This window comes from Phyllobates terribilis, unplaced genomic scaffold (genome assembly GCF_046119375.1).
Source record: "Phyllobates terribilis strain yellow unplaced genomic scaffold, ASM4611937v1 Scaffold_11__3_contigs__length_659146591, whole genome shotgun sequence".
NCBI classification, from domain to species: Eukaryota; Metazoa; Chordata; class Amphibia; order Anura; family Dendrobatidae; genus Phyllobates; species Phyllobates terribilis.
Window position 1 is genome coordinate 293,678,905 of NW_027362771.1, and position 16,966 is coordinate 293,695,870.

Here is a 16,966-nt window from a genome sequence, read left to right on the forward strand (position 1 = left end):
GTAGGTAACGTGTGTGTGAATTACAGCCTTGTTTCCATAAGATGTGTAACTGCTATATTATAAGCGACTACGATATGGCCAACTAGTTTCAGCATAAAGTCCCATATAAAACAATATAGCGACTGTTTCTGTAGCTGTCCACACCAATAAATTATTCATACATAGCGACCATATGTCAGCAGTCTTTCTCTTTTATGGAGTACAACACATACACATACATTCCCATGTCCATGTTTGTCCATTAAGTTTGTAGGTGGCTTTTTACATTTGATTTTACAGCACATAGATATAGATGACTTTCACACAGCAGTATTTAGTTAGTAGATAAAAGATAAAATAATTATGCAGAATACATCCATGTGAACATGGCCTTACTATACCTGCATACAATGATAAATACTGTCCGATAGGCTTTAAATAAACAGCCAATATGTCTTAAAATTAGGTCAAAGCTATGGCCCTTTTTAATTGGCCTCAGGCCATGTTTACACAGCAGGGGTTTGCATTTTTATTTGCAAGCCAAATCCATGAGTGGAAGCTGAGCACCGAAGGTGATATCTTTTTGGCAGCAACTGAAAAGATTGACGGTAATCTATGATCCTAAGAAATGACTGCCTAGTACCATCATGTCTGATGTGAATTCAGAAACTGCACCTGGCTGGTATGAATGGGCCAACCTAAATTATAAATGCTCAAAAATAATACTAAAGCATCGCTCCAAGGCTAATGGAAGTGTGTACCATACTTCTTCAGAGTTAAGGTCTTCCTAAAATCTTTAGGAGGGGGCCTAGCTTTGCCAAACATCGCATGGACTGTTGCTGCTGTACATATATAATTTTACAAATGGTCCTATAGATTGATTTCCATCTCATGAATTGGGAGTATCACTGCCATCACTGTATGATCTGTTATGTGCCCATGTGCATTTCATATCCACACACTCAGGCCGGTGTCACACGTCCGGATATTTTCGGTACCGGAAAAACCCGTACCGGAGATATCCGTGTCCACCTGTGTGGCACCCATGTGCCACATCAGGAGCACATGTACCAGCATTTAGCGCTGTTCCTAAGCGCCGGGTGCCGAACGCTGCCCTCATCATAGTCTCCTGCCGGCACTGCGATCAGCACCAACAGGGAATAATGATGAGTCGTGATCTGCTCCCAGTATCTCCACCTGTAAAAATAAGAATAAAATAAAAAAATCCATATACTCACCTGTCCTAAGTGTCCCTTGCTGTAATCCATGCGAATGCTCAGCAGAGGAGTCGGGGAGAATGACTCATGCAGCGAGCGGGCCCCGAAGCTGCGCTCAGCGAGTGACAGGACACTGCTTGCTGCAGGAGTCATTCTCAGCGTGAGCAGTCGCATGGATTACAGCGGGGGACACTTAGGATAGGTGAGTATATTGATTTTTTTATTTTATTCTTATTTTTAAAAGGTGGAAACACCGGGATCAGACTATTACAACTCTCAACATTGTTCCCTGCTGGTGCTGATCGCAGTGTCGGCAGGGGACTATTATGAGGGCAGCGGTCAGCACCCGGCACTTGGGAACAGCGCTAACTGTACTGCTGATTCCCAAACGCCAGTACGTGTCACATGGATGGCATCCAAGTGCGGCATGTGTTTACATGGACCCATTGACTTGAACGAGTCTGTGTGATCCGTGCTACCGGCTAAAAACGGACATGTCTACGTGTCGAGCATACGGACACTCGGTCCGTGGAAACACACTGACATGTGAGCAGACCCATTCATTTGAATGGGTCTATGTGTGTCAGTGTCTCCGGTACATGTGGAAATTGTCACATGTACCGGACACACTAACGTGTAAAAGAGACCTTAGTCTGCATTGTGACACTTTCCTTATCAGGTTTGGCATGTGTTCCAGAAGTCAGACCCTAGTGATATGCCATCACTGTATGAAATAAGAATACCCTTGAAAGGGAATCTGTCAGCAGGATTTCACACCCCAAATTATGTAAATGTGCATGTCGCTCTTTCAAAGAGAAGTTCAGCAATACCATTACATGGCCAGTCCAATTCTTCATTACTGAGAAATCAGTGTTTGAATCGATATGCCATCTGTCACTCCAGATCTATTCCTTTCACAGCACTGCCTCCTCCTGTTTGACTGACAGCCTCTATGTTCTATGACTTCAGGCAAAGAAGCAGTCAGTCAAGCAAAAGGAGGCAGCGCTGGGCAGGGAATAGAGCTGGAGTGACCGAGGCCTCAGATCTAAAGCCCTATTTGCTTATCAATTCAAACACTGATTTCTCAGTAACAGAGGAATGGACTGGCCATGTAACGATATTGCAGGACTTGTCTTTGAAAGAGCTACATGTGCATTTAAGTCGTTTGGGGGTGAAATTCTGCTGACAGATTCCCATCTCTTGATGTGAGGCTATAGGAGCAGCGTGTTCCTTATATTAACTGTAGATGATGACACTGAATTGAATAAAACGATACACTGCAGCACAGCCATACAATCATTCCAGGTAAGCAATTTATTGCAATATAATTTACAAATATTGGTTCTCTCCACAATAAATCAATCCCTTTAGACGCTGACATCCAGACACGCTGATGGTACATTATCTGAAAGACGAAAAAAGAATTTTGGTTAAATATTTCATTACTTTAATAAACAGAATAAAAACAGTTACAATTAAAATATGGAGAGATGGCATTTGTAGCAAGGTAGAGACAAGCACATGTAGTAGGGCAGTTATGCCGAGCTGCTAAAATACAAACTATTGTTTTTCTCTAGAAATGTATGCCTATATAGATTGCTATTGAAATGCACAGATCCCAGTAATAACATTGGATGAAATCCTTTTAAGCCTTTTTTATACCACCAAGAGAATGACAGCTACACTATTTACAGAACAGGGACTAGCAGACGTGTTACGGTAGGATTTCTGCCAGCTAGGAGTGGCTCTAAGACATGGAAGATGGGAGTATTTCCATTATACCTTTCCCTGTTCCATCTGCACTTCTGTTTTTTGGGTTGTTTTTTTTTTTTTACCAGGAGTGAAAGTGCCCTTAAGAAAATGTTATAAAGCATCTTTCATGTTCAGCACTTTAGTCCCCCATCCACATTGAGCAGATACAGCAGGCCAGTTCTGTTGCCAGTTTCCCATACAGAATACGCCCCCAGCGAAGAACAAAACAGGGATCCTCAGAGTGATCTTTTGAAATTTTTTTTTTATCTCATGTGATCCCACTGGGAATCCCTGTTTCTCTGGGGCCAGATTCTGTTTTTTTTCCACCTGTTACACGGCTTTCTTATGGATTGGCCAGAGAAATGGTAAAAGCCCACTGAGAAAAATCTGATTGCCACCCTTGTGGTCCAAAAGGGACATTTCCATAAAAAACTTCATAAGCTAATATATGGGGAACCATTACAAAACAGAAAAAAAACATGTTACCCAGCACATCAGCCTCTAATCCAGGGTGGAGCCATCTAAAAATTAACTATTTTGTATGCAAATGAGGGACCTTCAGTGAATCCCTGATACTCCTACAATTTGCATCCTAGCACAATGATATCTGGATTGACAGCACTCACGTGCACACTGCTTCCTCTTCGCAGCAGAGCTCACACAGCTATTGCTGGCTCTTTCCAGCAGTACAGTGTTGAGCTGTGGCCGCAGCCATCGATGAGAGCCAACATTGACTCTGTGCTGTGTCCATGCAGTGCCACTGATTGTCATATCTTGATTGACAGCACTGAACTCAATCAGCGGCTCTGTCACTGCACGGACCCTGCAGCCGCGCTCATAATATTATTGAAGAGGCATCTCTGGCGGCGGTCTGTAGCCGCCGCTTGGTACCTTACTGCAGACAGGAGCCAGCAATATCACTAAGCACACGCACGGCTGTAAACTTCAGGCAGTACTTGCTTGAGAGCTGTCGATCAAGATATGACAATTCTCAGTATGTGATCTAAGGGGGGCTATAGTGCACTGAGCCCTTGGTTACACCAAGGGTGCAAAAAAACTAAATCCTTTTTTATACTAACTGGACCACTAAAAGTTATACTACACGTATGATTTTCCCCTACATCCGTTTTAATTGATTGTTAGTATTTTGTGGGTGATAAAAGACTAAAGGGAGTCTAAGAGCTGGGAACAAGAATGATGTATAGGATAATACCGGTCTGTATACTAGGAGGACTGTCAGGAACAACCATGGCAGGGCTGGTGTCCAACTATAGACCTCACCATATCAGCCACTGCAGAAATCCACAGCACAAAAGCACCTGGTGCTCGCAATGATTCAGAGGAGTGATGCATCATATCATGGGATACCGGGGCTTCATGTAGTGCTATTTTCTGAATAACATGCAGCCATCTATACCTTTATAGGTGATGGACAGACACCTAGCGATCAACTCAACATTATGAAAATGCTGATAACAGACAGAGGAGTTTGTAGTCTTATCATCATAGTTTGGCAATCCCTTTAAGTTGAGAGCATGATTCCAAAATATGACAGACCCTTTTTTTTTTTTTTTGCAAAGGATTTATGTAAATTAAACAATCAGCAATGTATACAGAAAAGGGTCCCTTGGAAAACAAAAAGAAGAAGAGCTCCCCCTAATCCCCTATGTCGCCAGTAAATTGCAACCAATCAATTATTACTAATGTCTTAGGAGGACATCATTACCTGACAACAGTTCATGCTTGTATTGTTCATCCCCTGGTAAAAGTGTTAGAAATAAAACAGGCAGGTTAAGGCACACCATGCAAAAACCGGACACAGATGTACGTTACAGGTTAGGTCTTCATTGGTCAGCTTCCAGAATTACATGCAGACCACAGCATTCAGCCAAAACACATATACAAACAGCACAGAAGTTAAAAAGTACAAATACTAACAGTGCACCTTTTACTTATACTGTGGTCTAGTCTGACATCTACGGCAAAATGTCTTGGTGATTATTCCTACCTGTTTTACCAGCCAATAAGTCAGACTTTACAAGTGCCCGCCATGTACTTACAGGGCAGCAGCACCAGAGATGATCTCAATAAGCTCCTTGGTGATGACGGCTTGACGGGTGCGGTTGAAAGTCAATGTCAACTTGTCAATTATCTCAGCTACGGAAAGTGGGAAAAAAAATAATTTCATTAACTGTAATTTGTGTACAGAAACGAGGGGCAAAAACCATAAAGAGATGTTGTTCAATTCTCCAATGTATCTTCTCCCAAAGTGAAAACTCATTGACTTACAAGCATTTTTGCTTGCATTGTCCATAGCGGTCATCCTGGCGCTCTGCTCACTTGTGGCGGCCTCTTTCAGTGTGAAGTAGATGATATTGGCCAAGGTAAACTCCTGGTAGTTCCTCAGCACATCTGCGTCAATGTCATCATACACAGAGATGCTGTCTGGAAGTAAGCAAATTCCACATAGCCATTTAAAGTAAAAAGGAAGTCAGACATTTTTGCCCCTTGCCACTGCAGCCATTTTTTTATTTTTATTTCTTGCTTTCATTTTGTCATTCCCAACAAATTAAAAATAAAATCCCCCCCAAAAAAAAAAGAATTGCAGAATTTTAATTTTCCTTTTTTTTTAGCGTTTCATTTGCAGTAAAAATAATGGCAACTATATTCTGTAGGTCAGGGAGATTACAATATCCAATTGGTTGGGACGCATCACTCAGCAACCCTGCCAATCCGCTGTTCAAGGAGCTGGCAATGGCTGTATATGCTCAGCTGCGGAGCAGAAAAGTATACAGCTCTGTCAAATGTTTAGTGGTCACAACAGGGTAAGCCTAAGCCATGTGGGTCATTTGAAACGGAATAAAATGATACTTTGATACATGCAATCAAATGACTTATTACAGAGAAATCCACATTTTTATTGTATGCAAATGAGCTGTTCAGCACTATGGGCCTGACTCTGATCTGAATGAGAATCTGCCTCCAGAGATTATTTTACATGACAGAGGCGTTACCAGTGTGATGTGTGATGGCCGCTCTCTGCAGAGCTGTGTGTGATTATACCGGACACATCTGCAGGTTCCTCTCAGCTTCTATCTCACAGGAACTAGTACTGCAATACAGCAGAGCTGTGAGAGCTGCAGTTGCTAACATGTTTGTTATGAGACAAAGTTCAGTTCCCCTGTCCTGTGTTAGATGTCTCACACTGGTAAGTCCCTCTTTCATTAATAATTAGCTCTGAAAGCAGATTCTCATGCAGATCAGAGTCCGGCCCATTGTCCTGAACAGCTCATTTACAGATAAGAAAAACATGGGATTTCTCTAAAATAAGACACTGAATCGCAGATAGCAAGGTATCATTTTATTCAGTTTCCTATGACCTACATGCCCAAATAGGAAGGTTGTATAAATAAAATCTCAGTCCTTTATTTTTGTACATTTGGCGTTCACCGTAAGGGATAAATATTATGATTATTAGTTTGGACAGTTTCCCTCTCAGCGATACTACATAGGGTACGTTCTTATATTTTGTTATTCACATGCCAGAAAAAGAAGAGGAGTTGATACCTGAACAGTTACACTTTTTTTTTTTAATATTATAATACTGTTTTGCATTTTTTATTAAACCCCCTAGGTGACTTGAACCTGCAATTGCTTGCACAAGCTACTGTACTACTATAGTAGGCTTCATAAGTGTACAAGCATGGCAGGCACTGGTGACTTCAGTAGCCTCCCACAGCAGTTACACTATGATGCCAGCACCGAATATGTAGTGTGCACATCTTCTAAGGGGTTAATACCTGATAATAACATTAAAAAAAAAAAAAAAAAAACGCACACAACTTACCAGCGTTTGCAACAGTGTCAAGAGAAAAGAATGGTTTTTCTTCGGTCTTGTAAGAGATCACAGACCTACAAGAGCACAAGTGATCAGCACAAGGACATACCGCACAGCAGCCATCAGTCCACAGTCAGCCTTGGTACCTGAATCTATTGAACACCACATTGCCTTGGTCAAACTCATAACCAGAGTTCAGTAGCTCTGAAGCAATCACGGAGGCATCACCAAAAGTAGGAGGCTTCCTGCCAACTTCCTTGAAGTTCAAAAGGAAGTGACTACTATGAGTCCTTAAAGAAGAGACAACAATGGTCATTAGAAAAGGTTAACAGAAACAGTTTAAAGTTCTTTTCCCATTACAGAGCAGTTTAACCTTTGTGACTGAAGTTGGTCTTCACAACTCTAAGTTGGCATCTATAAGATTGTCATTACATTTCTTACCACAATGGCTTCTAATTTCACTGTATAAATCAAATTCCGGAATTGGTCGGCATCTGTCACAATCATTCAGGTCATGAGAAGATGCCAATGGGCACTCAAGAATGGTCCTTTTCAGCTGTCCAAAAACTCTAGTGTAGAGGTATTAGTAGTACTTTATCAGCTACCATTTTTAAAAGGGATCGTCCTCTACCCTCCTAAACATTTTTATTTTTCACTGAGAACCATAGAAACAGATACTTCCCTCACAAGAGAGATTCCATCGATATTGACACCAGATCTCCCATTGGTTACGTGATCGCATTATGCCATGTGGGCATAATGCAGCCAATCAGGGGTCACTAATGAGATGCATCCCCTCGGATGAGAAGTGTGAGAACTGCATTAGCGACTGCGGATTGGCTGCAGAGTTCTTGTACAATGTTGTGTGAGCACCAGGAAACCCAGTCCTGACACTACTGGAATGACGCCGCTGCAGGAGGGGAGTATCTGTTACGTTTACACTGCGGAATGTAATATAGTATTCAAGAAGTGATGATCCGAGTACTGGACAACCCCTTTAATGATCCCTTGGTTATATCTAACACATACTGTTACATCCTCCCTGCCTGAGGGTAATGGACTTGATAGGGAAAGATTAACCACTGCTGTAGCGTACTGGGGTCACACCTACCAGGCGAGACTAACATTCCAACAACTGCAGGGAGGATGGAGAAGTAGTCATCGTCCCTCTTCTCCTCCTCCCTCTAGGATGTCAGTCACACCAGCTGTGATCCCAGCACACTGTAGCAGTGATTGACAGCAGCCGCAGATAAGTCCACTACCTGCCAGCGGGAAGGATTTAACATGGCCTCTAACCACACATGTATGGTTTTGGTGCAACATAGGGACCATTACAAATGGTATTAGGTGGCTGATGAGCGCTGTTAATACCCCCTAGGGTAAATCCTGCTTTCAGGTGAACTTTAAATTCCATCTACATAGAAAGCCTCAATATTCTCTAAATATCACAATTCAGAACTATTGAAAGCCACAATCAGATTCTATTTGCATTTTTATTGCCTAAAATCGCAAGAAAAAGGAGGAAATCATTCCAAAAGGCATCAATGCCATTCTAAATACCTAAACATACCCCCCCACCCCCATCTGTTCCAGATCCAGCAGGACTGCTCCAAATTTTGGGAAGTGCTGTTCAGGGAGGTCAGGGGTACATCTCGAATCCAGCTATGTCTATGCTCTCAGGACTCAGGTCCCTACTCCACCATTCAGGCTATGTACAGACTAAAGGACCTCCAAGGACATTCAGGTCAGGAGGCATTTTGAGATGATGTGACTGGCAGCAGATAAGTAGGTCACACAGGCAGGTGGGGTGCCTGGGAGGAGGCATCATACTGTGGGACACTGGGGGTCATCATATACTAGAAGATATATTTTTGTATGAAAAGGACTGAGTAAGAGTAAGGAAATGGCTAAGTATAAAATAACAATTGTCGTATGCGTGCCTCTTTCTTATCTTTTAAAGTTGGGCAGTATGCCTGAGAACGTCAATGTCACACAAGCCCACCAGGTATTAGAGGAGATCTCACAGCACTGAATCCCATCGCTCCGGCAGTAATTCTCAGTAGCTTCTACCCGTGAACATATTCCAAGCTGCTCATACAAACCTCTGAAGTATGCCTCTCAGCTTGTCCCCAATGCCAACAATCATAACTTCTTTTCCACTACCAGAAAGCGAAGAGATTTCGTTTTTAATTGCTTTGGCCACTGTGATATGTATACCACCACAAAGGCCTCTATCAGAGGACACACCGATGAGAAGATGCTTCTTCTTGTCTTCAGGAGCCTTAATCTCAGCTTTCTCGTACAATGCTACATGAAAAAGAAAAAGACAACATCTTCATCTGCCTCATGCTCAATGGTAGTGCCTGACACTGGGAAACACTACTCAATAGTGTATAAAATAAAAATACCTAGAGCAATTCATGCAGTTATCCAAGACAGACTTACCTAAAGCTCCGGTTCCATATACTCTAGCGGGTTTCAGTTCCCTTTCAGCCTTAGCGTACTTGGCGGCTGCCACCATCTTCATGGACTTTGTGATCTTTTGGATATTCTTGATGGATTTCAGTCGCCTGGTGACTGTAACACAGCAGTATAACTCATCAATCTGTAAAGTCCAAGATCAATAACATCCACTGTGTTCACAAGATCTGACTGCAGGACAGCGCAGAGTGCAGTACGATCCTGGCTACCCCCATCAGAAGTTACTGGGGTTCACGAGGTCCCATCTGGATCTGCCGTAGGATAGAGGCAGCACAGCATCGTAGCTTGCGTTATCCACAGATGTCTTACACTTAGACATGGGCAAAGATTTAATGTTGTAATAAAGAACATAGCAGCTGTATACCACTCACAGCAATGAGGAAAGTGGTACACAGCGGCATGGGGAGGTTGCGGCTGTTACCAGGGCTGGGGAGTTGGTAAGCCAAACCTTTGTCTCTGACTCCCTCATCCATGGCTCATGTTTAAGTAATAAATTTACTGTAGCACAGATTCATCTCAGGTAAAAGTCTAGACCCTTAGATCAGGAATAGGACAGACATTTATAGGACATTTCATAACTTTCCCAAATTCTTCTGAAAAAATATTCCCCACAAACTGCATTGAATTACTGTACCCAATTTATTATATATTTTAGGAGTCTGTCCATTTGATACCGACTCAGATTCTGACTCCACAAAAATGGACACCGACTACAACTCTACAGCTCTGGCTGTTACGGCAGAGTCACAAAAGAAAAAGAGCAATGGTGACTTGTGCCAAGGCCCAGTAATACTGGTGAGAAATATCCATTAGAATTTCCACCATTGTCCTTCCGTTACTGGCACATCTGTCACCTTTTAAGTTCCATGACACTCCAGTGCCTTTTCAGTTGCGGTTCCAATGAAAACATCATAACCACGGCAGTCCAGGGCTGTGGCGTCGGAGCCGGTATAAAATGGACAGCTCTGACTCCTAAAATATATAATAAATTGGGTACAGTAGTTCAATGCAGTTTGTGGGGAATATTTTTTCAAAAGAATTTGGGAAAGTTATGAAATGTCCTATAAATGTCTGTCCTATTCCTGATCTAAGGGTCTAGACTTTTACCTGAGATGAATCTGTGCTACAGTAAATTTATTACTTAAACATGAGCCATGTATGAGGGAAATGGAAATTGAGGAGTCGGAGGTTTGGCTTACCGACTCCACAGCCCTGCTGCAGCCAATCACTAATGTCAGATTGTGTGAAGTAAGCCCACTAGTAATTGGCTCCAGCGGCCAGGTGAATGTAAGTGGCATCATCACTACAGGACAAGTAGTCAAAGGCCATCAGAAACCACCGGAGAGGAAACATGATGGACCTGTATCCTATTTCGCTGGTTTATTATATTTTTTCCAGAAACACCCTCCTTGAGAAACGGATCACCCTAAGCCTTTACTAGGCTAGCAGGAGAACTAGCCTGACATTATATTTCTACCCACATGAACAAAAATAAAGGGAACCTGACACGTTGTACATAAGGTCCTATGTGTGGACAGCATGGTATAGAGGAGAAGCTGAGCAGAATGATACACTGAATCTTTTCCAATAAACCTGTCTAACGTCTATTTTATTCACCGATATCCATGTATTCATCGAAGTCCATGAGCTATCTCTGCATGCACTGTATACAGAGAAGACTGTCAATCACTTGTAGGACCGCCCACCGGACTAGCATGCAAACACCAGGGATTTCTCACAAAAAATGTCCATTAATCTGATCAGCTCCTCCTGCTCTAGAACACCTTGTTCACTGATCAGAGACCATTTTCAACATGACAAGTTCCATTTAAGAATACAGTCTAAAGGCCCCGTCACACATAACGAGATCGCTAGCGAGATCGCTAATGAGTCACGGTTTTGGTGACGCAATAGCGATCTCGCTAGCGATCTCGTTATGTCTGACAGGTAGCAACGATCAGGCCCCTGCTGTGAAATCGCTGATCGTTACAAAGCTTCCTGGACCATTCCTGTAGGCGTGCATAAATTGGACTTTTCTGCGCTCCTCGTCCCCGATTGGTGGTCACTACTGCGTCCTTGTTTTTTCAGATCCTACCAGCGTTCTCCGGCTGTGACTCCACTTTGAAGAAATCAGGCATCTTTAGCGAGGTAGGTATTGTTTGGGGTCTCAAATGAGTTTCCATTTTTAATGGAGACGCAGTAGAGATCCCATCTGACCGGAGACGCAGTGTTAAACCAAGGCCACCCAATCAGAACGTAGTGGGTCCACCAATTGGAGATGAGGGGGGGCGCGGAAAAGTAATTTTATGTATGCCTTTCTGACACAATACAGTCCCTATCAAGGTGTGGATCGTTGAAATAGCTGCTGTGTGAAAGCATCCCAACGACCGCCGAGATCGTTGGTTAGATCGCTGGGGCGGCCGAGATCGTTGGAAAGTTCTGCATGTTTGACATCTCCCCAGTGATCCCAAAACCGTGACGCAATAACGATCTCGCTAGCGATCTCGTTATGTGTGACAGGGCCTTAAGGATGTTATGGTTTAGTTTCTGCACAGTAAAAGTACAGCGCACTTCCAAAGATTACAGAGTGATTCCTTATCTAAGTTTACAAACAGTTACACAAAGCTCAGACTCTTGAAGGGATGTCCTAAGTGGTATAAAAGGTAAAGGTGATCACTGGGAATACAAGTGACAGCCCCCCTGCCCCCGATCACATGTATAATGTGATTTTTGTGACAATCCCATTAACTAGATAAACCCTCCCTTTTCAGAACCGCTGTCCAGGATACCCTCATCTTACGTATCAGATATATACTCACTGTCCTTCAGAGTTGCCATGTTCCTGACTTGAACCCTAAAACACACAAAACAGGACATTAACCTTACTTGATCTATGGAGGGCAAAAAGGTGACCTACAGGACATGAAGAGCTCCCAAAAAGTGCATACAAGCTGACACTCCATGCCAGCTTGTATCCAAGGGGTAATGTCTCTGCCCCCTGCTCTGTACTCAGGGGTAATGTCTCTGCCCCCTGCTCTGTACTCAGGGGTAATGTCTCTGCCCCCTGCTCTGTACTCAGGGGTAATGTCTCTGCCCCCTGCTCTGTACTCAGGGGTAATGTCTCTGCCCCCTGCTCTGTACTCAGGGGTAATGTCTCTGCCCCCTGCTCTGTACTCAGGGGTAATGTCTCTGCCCCCTGCTCTGTACTCAGGGGTAATGTCTCTGCCCCCTGCTCTGTACTCAGGGGTAATGTCTCTGCCCCCTGCTCTGTACTCAGGGGTAATGTCTCTGCCCCCTGCTCTGTACTCAGGGGTAATGTCTCTGCCCCCTGCTCTGTACTCAGGGGTAATGTCTCTGCCCCCTGCTCTGTACTCAGGGGTAATGTCTCTGCCCCCTGCTCTGTACTCAGGGGTAATGTCTCTGCCCCCTGCTCTGTACTCAGGGGTAATGTCTCTGCCCCCTGCTCTGTACTCAGGGGTAATGTCTCTGCCCCCTGCTCTGTACTCAGGGGTAATGTCTCTGCCCCCTGCTCTGTACTCAGGGGTAATGTCTCTGCCCCCTGCTCTGTACTCAGGGGTAATGTCTCTGCCCCCTGCTCTGTACTCAGGTGTAATGTCTCTGCCCCCTGCTCTGTACTCAGGGGTAATGTCTCTGCCCCCTCAGCACATGGGGAGACTTACAATCCTGATCTATGGCTCTCACCCCATACAGCTGCACACTGGAGGCCTTCCTCCGGTCACTGCTGACACCTTGAAGCACAGGGGCCGGCTGCGGCCTAGTCTATGTTCCCAGGGTTCACATAAAAAAGCCGCACACTGAGTTCCACCGAGCCCAGCTACCACTCCCGGCTCGGGCTGCCCTGTGCACGGCCCATAATGTCCCCTCAGTCCCTGCACAGACACTTACCATTGTGGCTGAAAGATCAGGACGCTGCTGCGGGACAACATGGTGACTGCAAGCAAGGTCAGACAGCACAGAACGCGCATGCGCCACAACTAAGCCTCGAAGAGCGAGCGGAGGGCGGAGTTCTCGCGAGACCTGTCAATGTCCTTGGCTGCCCACTTCCGCCATGTTTGATGTTGGCAGGTCCTGCAGTCCGGTAGTGTAGATCAGCGCTAGAATGGACACAGTTGTAATCTCGATCCGTCACATGATACGTTCTTATTTTATTCTGTATCACATAGACATGGTACCAAGGCAAATATGGTAATGCGTATAGTGTAACAGGTATACTCTGATTATTAGAGGATTTCGGGGCTGAAAATACCACAACGGAAAGCAGCAAAAAAAGCACATTTTCTTGAGGTTCTTGGTGCGGATTTTGAGCAGTTTTTTTTTTTTTTTTGCGTGAAGTGTTTTTTCTGCTTCAGCTCAGCCAGGCCATGTGCTCATTTAAGGTTTTATTTTTGTGTAGAAAATCTGATGCGTTTAAAAGGGATTGTCCAATATAGGAAAAAAAATTGAGGCATGAAAATGCTTCTAGTAAGAAAACATAGACATACTCACCTCCCGCGATGCCAGCGATGGATGCTCAGCAGGTCTGCACTGGCGCCTAAAGTGTCTTCCCCGTACAGAAGTCAGAGAACCGCTGCAGCCAGTGACTGGCTGCAGTGGTCAGGTGAGTACAAGAGCACGGCATAAGATTAACACTTTGGGCCTGATTCATCATAGCATTTTCGACAATTTTTGGGAGTGATCTCCTAGTGACTTTCTGATTGGTCACAAATTCTTCAATTTGCCCAATTTCTGGCCTTTTCAGTTGTTTTAAACTAATTCATCAAATGCGACTTTTTTTAAAAAAAAAATTGCAAAATTTTGCATCAATGTACTCAAGTCACCTCCTGGAAGTGATTTTCTGTACATTTTGGGAAATGTGCTACTTCTTGAGGAAAAGTCACAAAATGAGTCAAAAATAGATAAGAAGAGCGTAAAAAATTCATGAAGCCCATGCGCCATTCTTAAGAATTTGGTGCAAAAAAAAGAGCAACTAAAACCACAAGACAAAACAGAAAAGTGACTTAAAAAACCCCGCAAACGATGAATCAGGGTTTTTGGGTCCCATTCATTATTGCATCTGTGCCTGTTTTTCCCAGTTTTTAAAGTTTTGCTCCTTTTTTTGTGTGCGCAATTTTCATCTTTCATTTTCCCCTTTTTAAAGTACATTGTTTTTTATGTGTTCGCCTGCTTTTTATTTTTTAGTTCACCACTATCGGCGGAGTTTAGGATTTCCAGATGATTTGATCCTGCTCAAAAAGTGCCAAAAATTGCAACAAAGTCGTATGAGTACATACAGTCTCTCCAGTGGTGGACTGGAGAACATTTGTGACAAATTATGAATCAGGAGAAATCATAATAATAATAATAATCTTTTTATTTATATAGCGCCAACATATTCTGCAGCGCTTTACAATTCAGACAATTTACAGACATTATGGGCACTGTCCCCATTGGGACTCACAATCTACATTCCCTATCAGTATGTCTTTGGAGTGTGGTAGGAAACCGGAGAACCTGGAGGAAACCCACAAACATGGGGAGAACATACAAACTCCTTGCAGATGTTATCCCACCAAGGACAACATCTGCAAGGAGTTTGTATGTTCTCCCCGCATTTGCGTGGGTTTCCTCCGGGTTCTCCGGTTTCCTCCCACACTCCAAAGACATACTGATAGGGAATGTAGATTGTGAGTCCCAATGGGGACAGTGCCCATAATGTCTGTAAATTGTCTGAATTGTAAAGCGCTGCAGAATATGTTGGCGCTATATAAATAAAAAGATTATTATTATTATTATGATTTCTCCTGATTCATAATTTGTCACAAATGTTCTCCAGTCCACCCCTGGAGAGACTGTATGTACTCATAAGACTTTGCTGCAATTTTTGTCACTTTTTGAACAAGATCAAATTCATGAACAGTGTGCGACATTTTGAGGAATTTGGCATAAAAACATCAGTAAATACCACAAGGAAAAAAAGTAAAAATTGCCTTAAAAAACACAAATGATGAATCCAGGATCTATATTCGTGTTTTCTCATTGACATGAATAGGAAGCAATTCAATGAATATTTGGAATGGTTTTTGATGTGGCTGTTGGAGCAGAATCCTCTCCAAATCCACGTCAATTATCTCTGAATATACAATAAAGGACCATTAGAGATACAGCCTTTCTCTACCAAGTCCTTAGAACATAAACTTTATGCAATTGAACTCCATTCAGCAGCATTAACCCATTACTTGCCAAATTAGCAATTTTCATTTTTTGTTTTTTTTGGACCTAATTGGACCTAATTAGAAAATCTTAGTTGCTAGAAGCAAAAAATTAGGCGTCCCAAAAAAAGGACATTGGTAGATAATGGGTTAAAAGGCAGAGTCTATGATACTCAAGCCATGATTCGTGGCAAAAATGGGAGTGGTCTTCTGAGAGGTGGAGCCTACCGGAGCAGTGGTGTGAGCAGTAGAGGTACTATCTGGTTTTGTTATTTTACATTACAGGAATCTATTGGGGTCCACCACCACCAGAAGACCCCTGTGCCTGTCATTGTTAATCTCCTATGAATGCTGGCTCGTGGCCGGCGTTCATAGGAGATCGTGATTTTTGCTATACAGAGCAGGGCTGAAGCTCTGGTGTGTGTAGCACAGGCGATCAGATGATCGCTGCTTCAAGGAGACTATTGAAAGTAAAAGTGAAAAAAACAAGTTCAAATCACCCCCCTTTTGCCCCATTTAAAATAAAACAAAAAAAATAAAATAAAATACACATATTTGGTATCGCTGCATTCAGAAACATCTGATCTACCAAAATATAAAAAGAATTAATCCGATCGGTAAACGGCGTAACAAGAAAAAGAAATGGCAGAATTACGTTTTTTTGGTTGCCGCAACATTGCAATAAAATACAGTAACAGGTGATCAAAACATCATATCTACCCAAAATGATATCAATGAAAACATCAGCTTGGTGCTTAAAAAATAAGCCCTCACCGAGCCCCAGGTCAGGAAAATGAGAATGTTATAGCTCTCGGAAAATGGCGACAATTCCAAAAACTTTTTTTCATACAAATTTATGATTTTTTTTTTTCATTTAAATAAAAAATAAACTATACATGTTTGGTATCAGCGTACTCGTACTAACCTGGGGAATCATATTGACGGGTCAGTTTTACCATATAATGAACTTGATAAATAAAATGCCCAAAAAAACATTGTGGAATTGCACTTTTTTTGGATTTTTTTTTCCGTTTTGAAGTACATTATATGGTTAAATCAATGGTGTCATTCAAATGTACAACTTGTCCCGCAAAACACATGCCCTTACATGGCCATATGGACAGAAAAGTAAAAAAAAGTTATGGGGAAGAAGGGAAGGAAAAAAACGGAAAATCCCCCCTGGGGTGAAGAAGTCAAGAAGGGGTTGTCCAATTCTCGGAAAATAGAAAATTGGTGTGCGGTGAAATCATGTAGCGAAATAGTAGTAGACATGCTGTTTGATTATGTATTATAATTCATTTCTGGTATTAACCTGTAGCTTAGCTGCAATACACAGCTTCTTTTTCATTAGTTCACTCATGTTTCTTAGGTAAAAGATACTGTAGCCGGATTGCAATTTTTTTCCATGAAACATTGTATAGCTTACAGAGGAAATATGAAATATGAGCTTCCAGACAAGTCATGGGTGCTGCAGCCGCCAATAGGGGACA

At 42.8% G+C, this 16,966-nt stretch overlaps 1 protein-coding gene across 3 annotated transcripts; it reads right to left on the reverse strand.

The window, feature by feature from the left end:
- Positions 1–2,495: 2,495 nt before the first annotated feature.
- ATP5F1C (ATP synthase F1 subunit gamma) lies at positions 2,496–13,297 on the reverse strand. Of its 3 annotated transcripts, XM_073652440.1 has the most exons (10): positions 13,174–13,297; positions 12,087–12,121; positions 9,232–9,363; positions 8,889–9,093; positions 6,933–7,076; positions 6,796–6,860; positions 5,238–5,393; positions 5,009–5,105; positions 4,675–4,707; positions 2,496–2,601 (listed from the first exon to the last, which is right to left on the reverse strand). In XM_073652440.1, the coding sequence occupies exons 1-9, from the start codon at positions 13,251–13,253 to the stop codon at positions 4,701–4,703; spliced, it is 921 nt and encodes a 306-aa protein (XP_073508541.1). In that variant the 5' UTR covers positions 13,254–13,297; the 3' UTR covers positions 2,496–2,601; positions 4,675–4,700. The 3 variants fall into 3 exon arrangements, with proteins under 3 accessions (XP_073508541.1, XP_073508542.1, XP_073508543.1); XM_073652441.1 differs by lacking the exon at positions 4,675–4,707; XM_073652442.1 differs by lacking the exons at positions 2,496–2,601; positions 4,675–4,707 and having other exon boundaries at positions 5,005–5,105.
- Between the last annotated feature and the right edge of the window lie 3,669 nt (positions 13,298–16,966).

Coding starts and splice junctions, on each gene's coding strand:
- ATP5F1C (XM_073652440.1), bottom strand. CDS start 13,253: ATGCGCGTTCTGTGCTGTCTGACCTTGCTTGCAGTCACCATGTTGTCC. Junction 12,122..13,173: donor CTGATCTTTCAGCCACAATG/GTAAGTGTCTGT, acceptor TGTGTGTTTTAG/GGTTCAAGTCAGGAACATGG. Junction 9,094..9,231: donor ATATGGAACCGGAGCTTTAG/GTAAGTCTGTCT, acceptor TTTTTCATGTAG/CATTGTACGAGAAAGCTGAG.